Source organism: Periplaneta americana, chromosome 15, assembly GCF_040183065.1.
Source record: "Periplaneta americana isolate PAMFEO1 chromosome 15, P.americana_PAMFEO1_priV1, whole genome shotgun sequence".
Lineage (NCBI taxonomy): Eukaryota > Metazoa > Arthropoda > Insecta > Blattodea > Blattidae > Periplaneta > Periplaneta americana.
In genome coordinates, this window is record NC_091131.1 from 49,767,158 (window position 1) to 49,787,909 (window position 20,752).

Consider the following 20,752-nt stretch of genomic DNA (forward strand, 5'->3'; position numbering starts at 1 on the left):
TTAACGAATTCTGACTCTATTTTGCAACTAAAATGTATAGATTGAAACCATAAGAGGCCACATGACCTAACATGTCTACAAGATGATTATGGTGATGAAAATTACTGGTATAGATTCCATCCCAAACTAAACTATGGTGCAGCTTTAGAAACAAAAAACTACCAATCTCTGAAGTGTGAATTTGTGCAAGTCCACTTCAGACAGTGCCTGGTTCACACAGCTATGGAAAGGATGTTTATTTTGCACCGAATTTACCCTTTGAATATATCTTCGTTAAACACTTGATCTATAAATAGACCGGAAAAGAAACAAAAAAAAAAAAATGAAAAAATAGAGTGGAGTCATGCATAAGAAATTCGTTCACGTGAAAACCTAAGCTCTCACAGAAACAACCAAAGTCTTCCAAGTGGGACTTAGCATATGGCTGCCGGTCATTTTTTTTTTTTCTTCCTAAGATTATACATTCTTCTTTTCCCCAATCTCTTAAATTCCAAGGTTGTTCTTGTGCCATTTAAGTTTCTTTTCTTTTCACAATTCCCATAAAGATTAGAGCTTGCTTTGAAAGTTAATTTTGTGTAAATATTTTTAAGCTAGACTCGTCTAGGACAGTCATTCTTGCCTATGGGCAAGTAGAACAGTTGCAGATAGGCAGAAATTGTGAATGAACAATGTTAAACACAGTTCGCCAAGTCAAGTTTAAGGCTGCTTTACATCTTGTATTGGGAGTGATTCAGAAGCAGTTTGTATATATGTATTGCGAACAGACGCAGAAAATTTAGACAGGAGGAACTTACCAAACACAAAAGTAAGAAGTCAGTGGGAAGAACAATTTTTTTTTTTTTTTTTTTTTTCAAATAGGCGATCATTCAAGATGCCTATTAATGTAGGAATTCTGTCACAAGAAAAAAATGTAATGTGAAACAATATTTGAATGAGCACATTCAAATGATTGCGAACTGAAGAAACACTTCGTTAATGAAGTAAATGCTATTAATCTAACCTAAGCATTGATAATAATAATATTAGACTAATAATAAAGTATAAAATGTTATTCCATTTCTAGGGTGAATAGAACAGAGCAATAAATGATAATTTTAAGAGGCAGTTACAGAATTGTCCGTGCAATAGCTTAGCAATTGAGATCTGCTATGAGACCTTTTTTGAAAGAATTAATTTTGCTGTGAAATCTGTATGCCCCAATTAAAAACAAAATTCAAACTTATAAAGCTTTTTCCAGCAAACTACTGTTAGTCGTGCAGAGAAACTAGGTGAAAATGTTACAATATTAAAACTGATTTGAGAGAGGTGGGATATGAAGGTAGAGACTGGATTAATCTTGCTCTGGATAGGGGCTGATGACTGGCTTATATGTGGGCGCCAGTGAACCTCTGGGTTCTCTAAAAGCTATGAGTAAATAAGTATTAAAGCCAGTGGCTATTATATTCGTATGACATTTTTATTAATCGTAAAGCAATAACTAAATAGAAGATTAGGGTATCAACATCATGAGTATAAGACAGAAATGGTGATGGATTTTTTTACCTATCGTGAAGATGGCTGACCTTGATATTATTTTTTGGCCTCATGGAAAGGGGGAGTTTTTAACCCCAACCTATACCCCACTGGCATTTATTTTAGAGTGAAGTGAAACCAAAATAGGAAATGCTGAAATTGCAAAAAATAAATTAACAATTACATAGTAGAAATTGCACCTTTCCACTATTCTGAAAGCGAATAAGTGCATTGACATTGCAACATTGAACATTTCATGTTTTCCTAACTTGTTACTAGTTGACTACTATTCCTCCCTTCTCTTTCTCTAAAGGACCCTCCTTCCAAAGTATATATTTGCTTGAGGTTAGATATACTGCGACTGCAGAGTTAACATTTTCGGCACATAGTAATTCATTCGATCACATTTCTCAAATTTGTGGTACCTAATGCAGGTTTGCATCGGAATTTTAGCCAGACTCTTAATTTCAAATCGTAAATGTCAAATTTTTGCATGCGTAAAATTGTAGGTGCAATCTCTGGGTTACAATGAATGTTTTTAAAATTTGGCGCCATTTCTGTCCTGAGTGGTATATTTGTCGTATGAGTTATATTTTGTAGTTAAACATATTGTGATTAATACTTACATCAAGTAACTAAATTAATAATACACATTGACACAGTTAAATTATCCGATAGACATAGATTGAAATAATTTTTCATTGTGTTGTTATTCAATGTTAGGGTAGGTATTTTTCTTAGTAACATTATTCATGTACATGGTTGGCGACACTGTGAGGCGAGATGATTCCGCCAAAAATGAAACAGGGTGGCAAGAAGAAGCCGGTAGAAGCGGCGAAAATTGAAGAAAATAACGATAAATCCATATCAGATGAATGGTATGTATTAATTGAATGATAACCATTAAGTAGGATTCTGAAATTTAATTACATTTCTTTATCTTACTTGGAATCTGAAAGATACAGGTATTTCTCTTGAAAAAAATATGCATGGACAGTGCTCGTGGCTGGTATACCACGTTACAGAATACCGTTAGTAAAATAGTATTAATGTTTCATTTAGTTGATTCTTGAGCTATATTTGCGTGCATGGTGTACACTTGGTTTTTCAGGATATTTTATAAATCAGTAATTGTACCTGAACTTAAAATAATTTAACGGTATTTATTTATGTAGCAGGCCATGTCTGAAACGTAGGAAAGTAACAGATAATGACAAAAAATTGAAGGAAACTGTGACAAATGGGAGCAATAAGAGATGGTCCGCTGTTGAGTCTGATGTAGAACCTGAAATCCTTGAAGATATGGGTGTTGGAATGCTTGAGGATGAACCTTGTGTTGGTCTTAAACCTGTAAAGCGTTCCTTGACACAGGTCAGTCATGTCTTTTTTCTATTTTGATAGAACTAATATGAAATACGTGTAAGTTATGAAGTAAAACTTATTATCTATAAGGAAACTTTGGTAAATGGATAGGAAATGTGTATTGGCGTGTGTGGGCTTTGCTTTAAATAATACAGAAAATTCGGTTGATTTTTATTCTTGGTGTATGTGAATGTAATGAAGATAAGTTTTTCCTTGAGTTCGTGCTGCAAATTGTTGACTGATTCTCAAAGAATGTATGCTCCCTGGACCAAATAATCGAAAACCTAAGTGTTTATTATTAGCCTACATACCCGATTTCTTATTCATATCCAAATTAGCTAGATCCAGCTGTTTTAATAGGACTTCATGAACGCCTGTTTTTATCTCGAAAACGCCATGACAAAATAAAAGATGGTTTCTAGGGGTGAAAGGTCTTTGTATGACAACAAGTATGATCAGCCTCAGTAAATAGTAGACTTATTACTGTAATTTGTTTTGAAAGTCTAAAACTGGATTTCGATCTCTGAGTTCAGTTTTTATTTATGACTTGGTTGTGTTTACATTAAGCTTGTTCTGTACTTTGGGTTTTTATCCTTATGTTACAAGTTACATCTACAATAATTTTTGTACCAGTTATTTTTAATTTTTCTAGTAAGCTATTCAACAGTTCACTAGTTACTGTAATGTCGAAATTATAAAAACAAATTGGTTGCTTCCAGTTTCAAATTAAGCCACAACGAATCATGACTAATTGCTTGTACATTACTTTGGAGCCCAATAACATCACTGTTTGTGTCTTAAGAAATTTGGCTCATTTGGGTACTGAGACAAACAAGTCCTTTTGCCTCAATGACTTTTTTTGTAAACAATGCCCGAATATGTTATGTGAAATACACAGTTAACTTATAGCAGTTATAACAAATATAATTTCTTATTATACTTATGTCGCTTGAACTTGGTAACAATTGACTTAGAATGTAAAGCCTCGTCTCCACTGAGAAACATATTAAATGTTAAACTGTTTAGTGTTAACATCCCAACATATTAATTGAACACGTTAATGCTAATTTAATTTAACACTGTTAAACAGGTTAAACTTGACTTTCTTTGTGTAGTCCACAATAAACCGTCTATGAGATTTTAATGTAGATAATTAGTGTCTTATTTTCAAATCTTGGACAATGGACTCAGATGATAATTTGGCTTTTGTAATTGCCTCTATTGCTTGTTACAAGGTCTTGAAAAGGAAGAAAATGAGAATGTGAGTGTGGCATTATCTTAGTAAAGGAAACAATGCAGAAAACATTTTAAACGAGCTTAAAGTTAAAGATCGTTTTGGATTTAAAAACCTGAGAATGTCAGAACACGATTTTAATATAGTGCTGCAAAAATATTTCCTGTTATATAAAAGAAAGACACAATTAAGAGCAGCTATTTCACCTCAATTAAAAAAACTGCAGCACGATTGAAGTTGATTTATTTACAACTTGAATAATTGTTTTCAATAATCTATATGTTTGATAATGTACTTGAAACAGTACCTAAGTGTGCTTATATTTTAAAGTTGCCCTACCATAATTTGTAACACAGTTGTTGGGTGATAAACTTGGAGATCCGTTGTACTCAGTTGTTGAAGTTTGTTTCTTGATTAGTAAACATCTCCAAAAGTTCCACAAACTATACACTAGGGTAAAGTGAAGCACAGTAAAATTCATAATCAATTTTGCAGATCCAGGGGCTTGGTTACTTTTGATTTTGTTAATTGGCTTATTAAGTTGTGATTCATTAAAGGGCTGACAAAATATGTATGTATTTTTTTAACAGAGCTTAAATGACAATTTTCTTTTATTTATATTTTTAATTTTCTTTGTCATATTCTTGTTTTTTTTTATGTGTAGGGCCTACTATTTACTGTGATTAAGTTTGAACAATTAATTACTGAGATTTGCGATAAATTAATTTGTTTAGGAAAGTGTATATTTATTATGTATAACTACTTTTGTACATAGATCATTTTTTAAATTATTAAGTTTGTACAGCTTGTCCAAGTCAAGTCTGCGAATGGGGATATCGGGATAGAATGTAGAGGCAAAACACAGTTGCCACATAGGTCACTTGAAGCTCAGATTTCAACATGTGCACATCGTTTAAAATACACTACGGAGCACACGCATTTTTTGTCCTTGTCTTCAGATAAAGACAACAGTTACGCTGTCTCCCAGCCTCTCCCCTCATGCAACTTTCTCTCCTACGCCCACGCTTGGCAATCAGAATGCCAAACCTCACTGTCAAGCAGAAGTAGAAGTACAGTCTATTTCAAAGCGTCTTAAATTGTTACCGCTCTATGAACTGAAGCGCAGTAGGAAAACTTTGCTGTCATATGAGACTGTACTGGTCTCCTCTCGTTACCGCCTCCTTTCACTACAGAACTGCCTCCAACTTCCCCTCTCGGCTCGCAGACTTAACTTGGTCGAGCTGTACTTTTGTGAACTAATATCATAAATCTATCACTATTTACTGTGATTAGTTATGTATACAAAGATTTTTTGCCTGTTGAAAACAATCTTCGACTTAGTTACGGCATTCTTTGATGCTCATTATGGTCAGAAAAATAAATAATAATAAAAAAAAAACAAACAATTATTTTAGATAATTTGTCATATCATTTGGTACAGAAAACTTAACATATAGCTTACATTTCTCACCCAGAAAGGGATTACTGGAATGGTTGTACAAGAATAATTACATCAAAGAATTTGGTTCTTATATGAAAGATGCTGAAGTAATGGAAATTGTGTGTGAAAGGAAATATAATTATATCTATGTGAGGTAGTTGAAATTGTAAATCATCATAGACCTAAATCTCTATAGTATTGCGTTGGTATGGGACAAATTAAGAGGTATGTATGTGGGGACAATACAACACCTAATGTTAAAAATGTTGACATGCTGGTGCAAGAAACAATAGATATTGTGGAATTTGGCGCGCCATTAGCTAGATGGCTAGGGTGTCAGCTTTCCGTGCTGGTAATCCAGGTTCAAATGCTGGCTGGTCGAAGTGGAATTTGTTTGGAAAAAGACAATACTTGGTGGTAGCTTTCACTCTAGTTTTCCTTACCAGCATTCAACCATTCCCTCATTAATCATATCTTCCTGCGAATTTATTTAGTTCACCTCCCAAGATGCATCAAGAGCAATGCCTACAGCAACAAAGAGAACCACTGCTTTGGCATGTTGCTCATAGATGGAGAAACTTAGTGAATAATATAAAGTCAAGTGGCTGTAGTAAAATAATGTAAGACAGTCATACCATAGGTTTTCCGAAAGTCTTACCACAGATTTGACACGTACAGATACGGGATTAAAAAATGAGCCGAGTCTTGGTAGCAGTCCTCCACTATGTAAGCAACAAGCTTCGCAAGACTGTCCACAAATAGCATACATTTAGGCATTCTTTTTACTGCACGTGCGCAATGTGTTATATCTGGAACTTAGTAAAATTAGGTGGCCCGAATTTTGTTTCTGGGTCTGTACAAGGTAACAACATTGCTGGAAATGGTCAGTCTTACTTTTGGCAGGTTAACTGTATTATCTAGATTCTAATTGTGGTATATGTGTTATTTGTGTCCTGCAGGAATCTCAACCATCTTCACCCCTGTCTCAATCTGTCTTGGAATCAAATGGTACTGAATCAAGACTGCAACAAAATCAAGACAATAGTTCAGTAGATACTAGAAAGAATAATGAAATTAGTGAAGATTTCTTTCTTTATCGACGGAAGCAATCAGTTCATTCTAAAGGAGAAGGTAAAGGAAGTGCGATTTACTTCTGAAATATAGCAAACTTAAAATTCTGTTAATCATTTTTCTGATTCAAGCAAGATGTAAAGAAATATATCGAACATTTTTCTAATTTTAAGTGCTAATGAGTCAGTTGAAGGTATTGGGAGGATTGTGGTTTCAGATTATTTTATCAAATATGCGGTTTAATTTTTGTGTTTCACATGCCCTCTAAAGATTGAACAAATATAAATGATGTTGGCAATAACGACAGTGAGAACAGTAGTTTTTTTATTGCTGCAGATTGAATTTATTTTCTCTTTCATTTATTATTTCAGTCAACAGACAAATAATTTTGCCTAAAGTGTAATGAGCTATTCGTAAGGAAGTTATTACCTACTTTGTTTATTTGTTTGTTTTTTTGTTTTGTTATTTAAATGTTGTGTCATCTATTAGGTTATTTAGTGTCAATGGGCTTGGTGATAGTGAGACGGTATTTGTTGAGAAGAGGCTGTAGAATCACCTTAGATTACCTGATATTCTTGTTACAGTTGGGAAAACCCTTGGAAAAAACCCAACCAGGTAATCGGTCCAAGCGGGGATCATTACTAGAGCTGGGTCATTCCATGAAATGAAGGACAAAATCATTGAATTTTAAAATCATTGTCCGAAACTTCAATATTTCCTTGAAGTGCATGAAGTGAACTTTCACAACATTATATATATTTTTTTGGAAATGCGTTATTCTTGTATTTTCCTACGAGTGAGTCTGGTGATTATTAGCGCTTGCTGTATCTGTTTACAAGCAACTCTTTCAGTGTGCAAGATTGTGTGGTTTAGAGATTTATATAATATAAATATTATTATGTTGTTGTTTTCTAATGCCAGGCGTTTGACAATAAAGTCATTTGACCTCTTGCACTCCAATATTTTTCAAAGATATTATCATGACCAGCCACTGAAGCACAGATTTTGAGGTGTTCCGAATCCATTTCTTGGTTTGAGTTGCACAATGGGCAGTTAGGGGACTGATATATTCCAATTCTATGCAGGTGTTTGCCCAAACAATCATGGCCTGTTGCCAATCTAAATGCAGCTACAGACGATTTTCGTGGTAAATCGGGAATTAACTGTGGATTTTGATGCAGAGAGTTCCATTTTTTCCCTTGGGATTGAGTTTTCAAATTTTGTTTGTTGAAGTCTAAGTATGTAGATTTAATAAATCTCTTCACAGAGTAATACGTAGATTTAGTAACAGGTCTGTAAGTAGCAGTGCTGCCCTTCTTTGCTAAAGCATCCGCATTCTCGTTTCCCAGGATTCCACAATGGGATGGTATCCATTGGAATACAATTCTTTTATTGAGTGATATTAATTGAGAGAGCATTTTAGTTATTTCTGCTGTTTGAGATGAAGGTGTGTGTTTAGAGACTATTGATAGAATAGCTGCTTTGGAGTCGGACAATATAACTGCATTTTTTAATTAATTTATTATTTATTATTTTTAAATATTATTATAAACAAGAGATAGTGGCCTGTAGTAAGTTATGACATGTTTAGACTTGAATATTATATGTCTATTTTGCTTATAATGAGAGTTAAAATATAACCATCTGCCGTGTAGCGTAACGTGAGTTACAAAAATAGATGCGCTAATAATAATCACATCTATCTCTTAAATTGTTTAATCTTCTTAGTATTCACTCTTAGCTTCAGTCACAGCTAAAAAATGCATTGTTGGTATTATACAAGAGCCTATTTTGAAATTTGAAACCATGTGACGTGAGTTACACATATGTAACGTTAGTTACGACTACGTTTAGTTGAAATTTTTCTTAAATATTGCACTTAATGAGATGTTAAAATTCTTGAAATGAAAAAAAATGAGACAAAATTGCTTCCAATGTGTGTCAGGTGCAAAGTTTTTAGGTTTGGCCTAAATTCTGTCTTTATATTTGACTAGCCGTACCCGTGCGCTCCGCTGCACTTATTAGAAATAAATATAAAGTAATTACATAATTAAAATAGGACATTGGGTCCAGAGAACATTCGTGTTTGATAGAAGAATAAATCGTTTAATATGCTACTTAATTTAAATTGTATTTAAATAATTAAAATGCTATCATTTTGTTCCAGAGACCACTCATTTGGTGCAAATATAATTCGTTTAACATTTTTCTAAATTAGTCTTGAATGCATCCTTTAATAAATCACTCCAAATTAATAGAGTTGATTGTGTATGAAGATCATTTTTATGTTAACCTTACCGTGCATCTTTTTTTTTTTTTTGTTCAGTTTATTTTATTCACGCCTTAACATCTGTGGTCATGTTGCGTGTTTAGAATGTGTGGGTATATCAGTAGGCCGTTTTTACTCGTGTTGAGTTCCTGTTTCTATTGTGTGTTGTAGATAGCTTGTGTTCATGTAACTGATTATAGACTTTGATTAATGTTTTGGTATTGGTAATTGAGACGGTGATGAATAATGGCATGTATCTTTCCAATCCGGCATTTGCCTTTATGACTAAGGGAAATCATGAAAAACCTCAGTCAGATTGGTCGGCCACAGGGTTTGAACCCGGGTCCCCCGAATGCGTGTCTCAAATGCTACCACCTGAGCCAACTCGCTCGGTTGTATATAATTGTTTATGCAAATAAAAAAATTAGGTACCCTACATAAATATTATTTTAAGAAACACAGGAAACGAATATGGGTAAATTATGAGCGCAGGAACCCCATTTCATGACACTTTTTAAAATACCTCAGCTCCAGTGATCTCTATGGTAAAATGAGTGTATAAAATTATAGTATTTTATGTGGACCAAATAAAGTTGCAATAATCAAGTTATACAATATTTCGCAGAATATCAAGTTTTCTGTGCGTACAGATTTCTTTTCATCTTACCTCAGTCATCATTTGTAGCATTACACCCATCTAGAGAAACTACAAATTTCGAATAGTGTAGGTTAATTAGCTTCTGAGATTACATCATACAAACACACAAAATATTCTCTATATATTAATATTGATAAACGTCAAGACCGCCTTAAATAGACGGAATCATTTGTTTTGATTTCATTGTAGCCATCGTCGTCGTTCCTGCAATAACTCCTATGTCACATATCGATTTTCAGATTTTTGCTCTATTAAATAACTTAAATAGTGATGCAGCAAATAATACAATCTACTATATATCATTAATTATATTTCTTTCGAAAATGTAAGAATTCACGATCTCCTATGCACTACAGCCATAAATTTGTTTTCCTTCCTACTAAAGAAATTAATATTTTGGACATAGAAGTTACGGAACAACGACACTATAATCTGAGGCGGCGGCGGAAATGTATTGTATTGTTATTTTAAAACTCTTGTATATCCTTAAGTATCAGTCCTATCAAACTTTTGCCTGGGATAAAACTTATCGGAAATCATTTTTAAAGAAACTTTTGTTATGTAACATTTCTCACAAAAATCAATAAGCGAGATATTTCGGTTTAATTCAGGCCCCCTTATAACCCCCTTTTAAATAAAGTATTTTGAATGCTATATAGCCTAAAATCTAAGTTACAACGAACTTAATTTATATTCAAATTTTCATCAAAATCTGTTCAGCCATTATCGCGTGAAAAGGTAACAAACATCCAGACAGACAGACTTAAATATCAGTCCTATCAAAATTTTGCCTGGAACATAACTTATCGGAAATTATTTTTAAAGAAACTTTTGTTATGTAACATTTTTTACAAAAATCAGTAATAAGCGAGATATTTCGGTTTATTTAATTCAGGCCCCCTTATAACCCCCCTTTTAAATAAAGTATTTTGAATGTCATATAGCCTAAAATCTAAGTTACAACGAACTTAATATATGTTCCAATTTTCATCGAAATCCGTTCAGCCATTATCGCGTGAAAAGGTAACAAACATACAGACAGACAGACATACAAACAAAAATTTCAAAAAAGCGATTTTCGGTTTCAGGGTGGTTAATTATATATCTTAGGACCAATTATTTTTGGAAAATCGAAAATTATCGATAAATTTCGGCTACAGATTTATTATTAGTATAGATTACTTCAATGATTCATGGCAGACTCAATTTAAGGATGATGTTTACAAGTGCCACAACCATAAATGGGATAAGTCTAACACAAATAGACTGCATTAAGTCTACCATATAAGAAGGAAAAGTTGCTACCTTCTTTTTAAGCAAGGAGGCCAGATATGATTATCAGACTTCAAAATCTGTTTCTAAGAATTCTTTGGTGCATGATAGTCACACTGATTACTTGATGAGTCAGCAGATAGAGTTTTTTTTTTTCAAGAAAAGGGGTGAATTAATGTCTACACGGATATTGAAATACAGTAGGAATTTTTGTATTTAAATTTGATGATGGTATAACCGAAGTTTCAGATATGTTACAAAGTTCTGTAGATGAAGGTGACGTTGAAATAATGTGTGTTAAGAGTTGCTGGCAGTTATGGATTGCTTTTTAAAATCACATCATATGTGAAACTAAACCAGATTTTATGCGAGCTGTCTACATCAATTATTGAAATAAAGGAGACGGAATGTTTTACGAAACTGATAAAAAAAACTTGATATCGAAGAAGTATAATTGGGTTTATATCAGAGACCTGCAAGAGAGCAATGCTTAACGATATCTGAGATCTGTTTTACCGAATGCTCTTCATGTGTAATCGCTCGAGCTCGGGTTTGGCCTCCGCTCGCTCGAGATCGCCCGGGGGATCGCTCCCCTGTCAGAACGAGCGCTCGCTTCAACCACTATGCGAAGCAGTATGCTACAGTACTACGTAGTACAGCATTGGTAAAAATCGAATGAATTCTTTCGAATTATTTGATTATCAAAACCATTCGAAATAATAGAAGTATTCACAATATCACTCGATTATTCATTGACTTTGCTTACCACCACAACAAGCCGTATGAAGTTATACAAAATATGTACTCGCATAGCAGAATATGTTCCATTTTATGATAATGATATGGGCTTCGAGTTCAGAATCATATGACGCAACAATAGAATGATAAGCTTCGAATGTTCTGTGTGGGTGTTGCGTACTGACTCTTCTAACAGCCCCAGTATCTGACCCTGATCTTCATTAAATTAAACACCTGACCTACATGGCGATAAGAAAATAGAGCGCTGCTCTCAGGCTATAGACCTACGTATAATGAGTAATCAATATACTGCAATTTTATTGAAGAATTCATTCATGCATTCGAATGATTTAATCCTACAATGGAATAGTCATTATAGAAATCATTCGATTGTTCTCAACAATTATATATTTAGTGGAAATTTAATTAATTACACATTTTTTTTTTGTTTAGATTAAAATAGCCTGAAATGATTTTCTGTATAAATATATTTCGTTCCTACTTAGTTTAACAATTAATGGTGATAATTACTGTAAATGCAAATGAAATGTTTGGCTATATTACTATAAAACGTATATAAAACAAACAAATTACATTTAATACGTGATAACTAAAAATGTCTATCGATATATGAAATGCAAATAATAAATTAGTAGCGATATATTTTGTTTCATCTCGGACGTAGTATGAACTTTACTCATACTAACTTGGGAATATTTTTATTTTTTATTTTAGTAGGTTATTTTACGACGCTTAGGTTATTTAGCGTCTGAATGAAATGAAGGTAAAATGAGTCCGGGGTCCAGCACCGAAAGTTACCCAGCATTTGCTCGTATTGGGTTGAGGGAAAACCCCGGAAAAAACGTCAACCAGGTAACTTGCCCCGACCAGGATTCGAACCCGGGCGACCTGGTTTCGCGCTGACCGTTACTCCACAGGTGTGGACAATCCTATGTACTTTAAGGTATTTTTATCCCTTACTTCTCCGAATTTAGTCCAAGCAGAGCTAGTAACTGCTTTCCCTTTTTTTCCACAACTCTGACTCTGCTGATTTAACTTTATTTTCGGTATATACTTTTTGACATCGTGTCTTATAATCTTTTACCATCAACAGAGACGGTGTCCGAGCCTCTGCTTGAGATTGACAATCATCTTCAACATTCGTTTTGATGAAACGTACTGATTAGACAAGCCTACAATTCACCTACTGCTTACCGGAAGAGCACTCATGAACACCGAGCACTCGTCGTCAGACCTGATCGCTCGGTGTGTTTCTTTACTTCATGATTTATCGGAAATATTCGTAGATGATCGCTATTCATTCCGTCAGTGCCTTCCTGGACTGATAACGATATCCCGCGCTCGCTGTGATGCAGGTCTCTGGTTTATATTATATGTAACATCTTTGAATTTGAAGTTCTTTGAAATAAAATGTTCATTTGTCGTTTTGTATGCAGTGAAAATTTAAAATGACTGGGGCATCGTACACCATGTAATGAAGAAAGGAAAACACTTTGGGTGGCTATATTATAAAATACAATAAATTGTTAAAAAAGTTTATTTTTCTATATTTTCGACTAAGATTTTTGAATCACTGTGTAACAAAACATAATGGTCACAAATTCACACTTATGAACAAAATGTAACGTGAAAAATTTCTAATACAATAATAATAATTGAAGCGTCAGCTGGAACAACGTTATAAGTTACATTTAGTAAAATTTACAGGAGCTGCAAAAACGTGTACATGTACAACGTTGTTCTTATAGGGTAGCAAACTTTTGAGTGGACAAATTTCACGTACTGCCATTGATAGACAGTTGCAAGCCAAAGAGTATAGCAAGGTAACATGACATACAACATTATTACACGGAAACACGCGGAATGAAAATTTTGTAACTTACGTTGTTCCAGCCGACGCTTCAATTAATGTCACAGTCACAAAACAAAAATTACCATGAAGAATGTTCCTAAATGCAATAAATAAGTAAAAAAAAAAAACTTCCGTTAAAAGCTTTAATTATTGTTTGAGTGTATCTAATAAGTTCACAAATATGTCTGAATGTAATGTGAGTTATTGTAAAATGACCCAACTCCTACACCTTCCAGGGTGGAAACCTAGATTCAAATCCAAATTATTTTAGGTAGAATTTGTGGTGTACAAAAATGATGTTTGTGATGGATTTTTATGGGCATTCAAATTTCCTCTGTCACCCTTCTCCATTAATCATCATCTTCATTCTAGTACACTGTAGGTCCAATTCCATGTGATAGACTATACAGATGAGTAAGGTGTTAAGATAGTTTATAGATTCAGTTTTAATTTTCAGACACTTGTTTCATCATAATTCACAGACACTTGCTTCATCATAATCAAGTACCCTTATTGTTGTTATTATTATTATTATTATTATTATTATTATTATTATTATTATTATTATGATCATGATCATTACTGTTACTGTTATTATATTGAAACTTGACTCATTTTTTTCATTAAATGGATCACATCCAAGGAGAATTTCATCTTATTCAACTTCTGAGAACTTCCACTCGATGTGACTCATTTTGAGAATTGTAGCTTTATGAATTGATGTAAAAATCCTTTCTGAGAGTGCAGCTTCTTACAGGTATTTGCTGGAAGCACAAGAAACTACTATTTCAAATGATGACAGTCATTGACACTATTTTAGTGAAGTTTTTATATGTTCATCTTTAAAGCTAGACATTTTATGAATATGTTGTTTCTGTTGTTATAGCAGTTTAAATTTAAAAATAACTTTTTACAAACATAATGAAAAAGACAAAGGTAATGCAATAAAAAATCTAATAAAATACTAGGAAATAAAATATTTTTGTAATAAAGGTGTTTGAATTCTTATATATTTTTTTAGATGCATTTTTGAAACTATCAGATGAAATGGTTCTCATGATCTTTCGTTGGTTACCAAAGAATATGCTAGTAAGATGTTCTCTAGTCTGCAAACGTTGGCAGAGAATCGCTTATGATGAAGTGCTGTGGACAAGATTGGATCTAGGATCTCGTACTCTTACTGCTGGAAGCCTGGGACATATTTTGACGAGAGGAACTGTCATACTGCGACTTGCCCAAGCAGAAGTAAGGCTTTCCTATTTTTAATGTATTTTGATTATAATTTAATACTGATATTACACTAATTTTAAGTATGTTGCTTCGCTTAAATATGAACAAAAAGTGAATTTACAGGCCGCTATGTGGAATGTAATCATGTATTACAGTCTCTAAGTTCGGGTATATTAATGAGTCTTTTAGCTGTGTATCCTCATTGTCTCCAGAAAAATGTGATTATAGTACACTGAAATTCATTGACATTGAGCATTTTCTTTCAGAACTCTTTAATTTTTTGTAAATTCATAATCATCTCATTATCCCTACTTGTCTGCATTTAACTACGCCATTAAGCAAAACAAGAAAATAATTAGACTATGGAAATAAATGTCTTATGTATTTTACTCTAATACTAGTACATGGAATAGTGGTTATTGTAAAAGCTGAAGATACAGTTGTCACCTTCTGAACATTTGCTAGCAATGTGATCTTTCACAGCTTTGATGCAATTCCGTTGGTATGGGTACAATTACTGGAAGCAGTCCTGAGAGATATATTTTTCACAATAATGCTTTCATTGCAGCAGCAACTAGTGTGCACATTCTCATCATTCAGATTGTTCTCTTGTTCGACAAACCTTTTGTTCCATTTAAACACTGCATCAAGCAGGACCAATGAATCGGTGCATTTGTTTCAGAGTTTTGGTTGCTGTTCTTTTTGACAAAATTTGATGTTTACAGTTCAGCTGGTGACATGATGGACTTGTCCTCTACCATAATAATAGCATACAGTTATGTTATTGTTTTATTTGTTTCATGGCCTACTCCATATGAATACATACATTTTTTTGTCTTACATTATCAAAGCATTTGAAAGAACCATAACATTTACAAGAGAGTATTCATCATTTATGCTGAGTCAAACTTCTATTTGTATGTACAGTTGAATGGAGATTTCAATATATAAAATTTAATATAGGGTGCCATTTAAAAAAGCTCCCCCCTCCCCACCCCCCAATACTTTGTACATAAATCAATACTTTTGTGAGACCACAGTCATAAGTTTTAGTTAGATATCTTCAACAACTTTTGTTTTTGGTTGTTTTCATAAAATTAATATATAAAGAGTTATTAGCAATATTCCATATTTTATTAACACTCTATAATAAGCTAATGTTCAGTTAGACATCACTTGACAATGAACAACATACAGGTGGGATCACTTGTACACACAATGCTACATAATATTATATTAAGAAATTATTCACTGTACTACATAGAACATAACACTGTGCTTCTGTATCTTCTACATTTTGAGTGCCACTGATGTGATAGACCAGAGATGTGTTCATTATAGTGATATAATGTAGAACTTCTGCTGGCATACTATAGGTATCTGATCCAGTGTTCATTGAAAACTGCCCACTTATCATCAGAGAGGTGCCATGTAAGCTACAGTATTTGGATTTGAGTATGGCAGTCATATCAGAACAAGGTATGTATTAAAATATGTTTAAGAGCATTCTAGAAATTGTGCATGTAAGTTACAAAGCTACAAGTGAATTTAATTGAATTTTCTTTAATTCTATGTTACCTTTGTTTTAAAAACGTTTGCATCAATGTTGTTATTGTTTAGTCAACTGTCCAAAAACAGTGACACCAATAAGGCATCACTCATGCGGCAACTAAGCCAGGAGATAATGTAGGGTGGCCAGTTCCTTTCCCCCACCATTGCATACATCGCTGACTAGTAACATATTACACTAATTTGCATCAATGGTGTGATTAAATTAATTTGTTTATGGCATTGTAAAATGCATTTTGATGTTTTTAATCAATCCACGGTGATGTACATGCGAATATCTCAAGTGGATGAAATGGTCGTTTATTCCATTACACACTACTAAATTTTGAATTGCTTCTTACTTCAAAATTACCATCAATTTGTAGAACTACCTTATCGTGTAATCATGTTAACTAGTGCCTGGATTTGTATGCAAAAATAAATCAACAAAAATCAAACAAACTGTTTGCTTTATGGACAGCATTACATTATTCTAGGTTGTTGAAGTATATAGGATAGAAGTGAAATAATCCTGCAGATTGAAAGGGACGACTCATTCATTTAGTGTTCTGCCCAAGAGCAGGTCTTTCACTGCAAACCCAGCTTTCTCAGTCTTTCCTATTTCCTGCCTTCCTTTTTTTCCTCATATGATCCATATATCTTAATGTCGTCTATCATCTGATATCTTCTTCTACCTCGAACTCTTCTCCTGTTCACCATTCCTTGCAGTGCAGCCTTCAGTAGGAATGATAGGGTACATTTAAATGAATAGAAAATGTATATTATGTTGAATGATTAAATGCATGGTTAATTAGAAAATTAGTTGGGAAGTTTCAGCAGTTTGTCAACATCGCCACTCTTTCTTCTCGTAATACAAATGTCAGAGGTCAGTGAACTCAGGTCTGTCTCACTACGTGAACCTTCCTCTCTGACTACAATGTTGCAGTCTTGTTGCATCGTTCAGTGGCTTGAAATTAATGGTTTTAAATTAAATTTACATGAAGACCATCCATGCTGTTGAAATACGCCAGTGGGATAAATGTTTCATTATTAGATTTTCTATCGATATGGACAAAATCATGATCCTAATCTCAATAGTTGCCCACTTGGGAAGAAACATTTTTTTTCTGAGAATACTATGAACTGTCCACCAATATGATATTACAATTTTGTGTTACATTCAACATGAGCTACTGTATTCGCTCTGAAAATCTGCAGGGTTATTTCACTTCCACCCTGTGTAAAGAAAGTCATTCTGTGTAAAATGTCTCTGTCACTGAAGAATGTTTTATGTATGAACAATTGCATAATATCACAGGTGCATGTGAAAATCACCTCAATTCTTATTTGGTTAACTTCTGTCATGTTTCCATTTCTTCATTCTACAGCTTTTCAGCAAGTTGTATTATTTGTAATCAGAATTTTTATCTAAAATCTGACTAAATTTAGTGAAGGCATCATTTCAATTTCGAACTGTGTTATAATTTAAGGGAATTTTGAGAAATGGTTGTAGAAGTTCTAAGTTCTAGTTCATGCTCCTCCCCCCTCCCCTTCCCTAATGCCATCTTCATCAAAATATTTCTGAGCTAACGTAATGCTTGTCGCATCTTTTGCATTTAAGGAATCTAACACTGTTTTTAGTTCACTGAAATTTTCCATCAATATGACATAGCCTCTGACCACGAATCTCGAGTCATAAGTGACTGAGGAAGTAAATGCAAAGTTGGAAGTAATTCACGAAATTTTTCAACTTGAACAAGTGACCTCATATATTATAATTATTAATTAGATTACATTTGAGACAAGATTATCCAAGTTTTAATACTGACTTCTAACAGTTACGTGACAGAATGTAAACCTTGAGCAAGACACGTCAGACGAATTAATTTGAGATAAGTAACTTTTAATCTAATTGCCACTTTTATATGCAACAGCATCACTAAAAAGTAAAAATACATTGTAATACTATTCCCCTGTTATCAACATCATCATCTGATTCTTAAACTCTGGTATGGAGCATAGGGATGCAACAAGGTTTCGCCATTCATTGCTATACCCCTCTGACCACAAGTACTTAACGAGTCATTGAACAATTTTGCAACTATGGAATGATTCATTCAGTCAAATATTTGTAAATTCAAATGGAATGATTTACTGTCTCCTTTCATTGCAGAGCTACAAACAGTGCTTCGTTGTTTCGTCAATTGATAATAATATAATCATATATATTCATGTTTAAATGAATTCCGAATGTTACAAACTACATCAATAAAACACCGTGGGTCATAGTTTTTGCACATTGTAGCCTCATCCATAATCGTCCCCCCCCCCCCCCTGAGAAACCAAAATTGTACATAATTCAGTTTCCACAACAAAATGTCTGAATTCACCACTGCTAAACACAAGTCCTTAGAAAATGCGTTAATTGAACTTAATTGTTCACATAGTTTGTAATCAATATATTGATTTAAAATACATTTTTTTTCTTGACCATGCTCTTATGACGCATTGTTTTAATGTGCTGCACAGCTTAAGACTTTTTATTTGCAGAAACACTTTTGACATACGCACCACATAGCATAATACTTTGCCATCTTCCCTAGAAGTTTTAAAGTAGCATGGCAGATTACGGTGATATTGTATGCAATATTTCTCGATTAAGTTCACAGTTCACATCCAATTATTCCTTGTTGAGTCTGTGCAACCGAAACATTGTGGCTGAGGAGCATAACACTTGATAAATCAGGAAACCACCAAACCATAAGACTACTTGATTGAATGTCCATTGGCTCATTAGAGCATATGATAAAATTAAAGTATTCCGAAGTTTCTCTCCTGCTATCTTCCATTTACCCTATTGGTATTCCCAAATCCTAATTGCGTAATAATACAGCTTTGTCCTTGAAGTAAATGGTATTGTGCCCATCTCATAGCCGATGTCCTACCTCACGAATACTATTTCACAAAAGGTGTGGGTATCCCCCTGTTACATACTCACACTCATTTTGTATTTTACTTAACTGCAAATAGTTTTTTTATCGTTGCATTGTGACAGAAATGTGAAAATTGGTGATTTTGTATGAATTGTGGGTAAAATATTCAGTTTGTTATTAAAATATTAATGAAAGATAATATTTTTACAGAAATTTTCATTTTTATGCGGTATTGGTATCACATAATGTAAAGTTCAGTTAACATATGTTTAGATATCTAGAAACAAACATTCATGTTGCATATAAGTCCAAGCTCTAATGATACCTTTGTCAAAATTTATCTCTTTTGACACAGAACCTTCCTAAATCTTTGTGTCCAAGTGGACGAATTTTATGTGCTTATGCTCAATATGCACAGAATTTGCTTTCATGAGATATTTGAAAATTTCGATAAAGATAAATCTCCAGATTACAAACAGCATTTACTGGTGTTAGGGACAGTTTTTTTGAAAAAAATAGAGTTTACATCCATAATAAATACCTTTTGCTGAATATTAATATAAAATCATGATACCCAGCTAGATGGAATTTCTTTTAATTTCTGCATGAGGATTCTGTGCTGTAGTATTGCTTTCTCTTTTTAATATGTAAATGAGGTAAATCTTTTATTTAAAAATAGCTCTTTCAAAATGAATAGGAGTTAGTGGTAATTTGTCCTTTTCTGAAAACCACATTGTTCTCCTCGTAAATTATTTTTCATATATTTTGAAACTTATTTTTAAGAATGCTTGCGTGTAATTGGGTTGTTAACAAATTTTTCACTTTATAATTTCGTTTGTTAAAATGTTAGTTTTTTATTATTAAAATATTTTTATGCTTTTATGTTCATAGGACTTGCCAACTTATTGAGTGTCTGTAGGACCGTTCGAAAACTCAGTCTAGAACATTGCGTTATTAATGAACAAGTGTGCTCTGCTATTGCTCGAAATGTTAACCTAGAGGTCCTTAATATGTCAGCGTGTTATGGCATCACAAAGGACTGCATTAGTTACATTCTTTCTGGCTGCAGGAAGTGAGTATACAATTTAATTAAAGTGTAATGTTTATTTGTTATGTATATAAATTATACTTGCTTTTGGTCAGTGACTTTGTACATTTAAATGAGTTTGTTTTTCTTAGTTACTTAATATCTAATATTCTGGTATTTAAAATTATTTATTACTTTGCATCCCATTATTTTTATTTTATCACTGGATAATAAGAATTCACAAATGCTGATGTGTTCATTAATTTCATATGATTCATTATATTAAATATTTTAAATGTATTTAGCGACTGTTTCTTTGAAGCATTAATTAAAATTACCGAATTTCACATGCTTACAGTATAATAAGATTATTGCAACGTCTTTGGAATGAGTTAATTGATATATAGAATTTAAGCGAAGTATAGTGGAAAGATAAATGTTGTAAATAATATTAATAGACCATAACATTTATAGATTAAAATTAATAACAATCCATATAAAAAGGGTATATATTTTTACACGTTTAAAAATATAAAACAATTGATCGTGTCGTGATTTAAACCATCAGTCCCATACTCTAGACA

At 33.2% G+C, this 20,752-nt stretch overlaps 1 protein-coding gene across 1 annotated transcript in view; it reads left to right on the plus strand.

Moving 5' to 3' along the window:
- Nucleotides 1–2,273: 2,273 nt before the first annotated feature.
- Nucleotides 2,274–20,752, plus strand: part of LOC138714884 (S-phase kinase-associated protein 2-like) — a 41,872-nt gene continuing 23,393 nt past the window's right edge. Inside the window, exons 1-6 of the mRNA XM_069847126.1 lie at nt 2,274–2,390; nt 2,688–2,883; nt 6,509–6,680; nt 14,452–14,675; nt 16,037–16,139; nt 20,033–20,213. Coding sequence (XP_069703227.1) covers nt 2,296–2,390; nt 2,688–2,883; nt 6,509–6,680; nt 14,452–14,675; nt 16,037–16,139; nt 20,033–20,213 — 971 coding nt within the window. The 5' untranslated portion in view covers nt 2,274–2,295. The remainder of the gene's footprint in view (nt 2,391–2,687; nt 2,884–6,508; nt 6,681–14,451; nt 14,676–16,036; nt 16,140–20,032; nt 20,214–20,752) is intronic.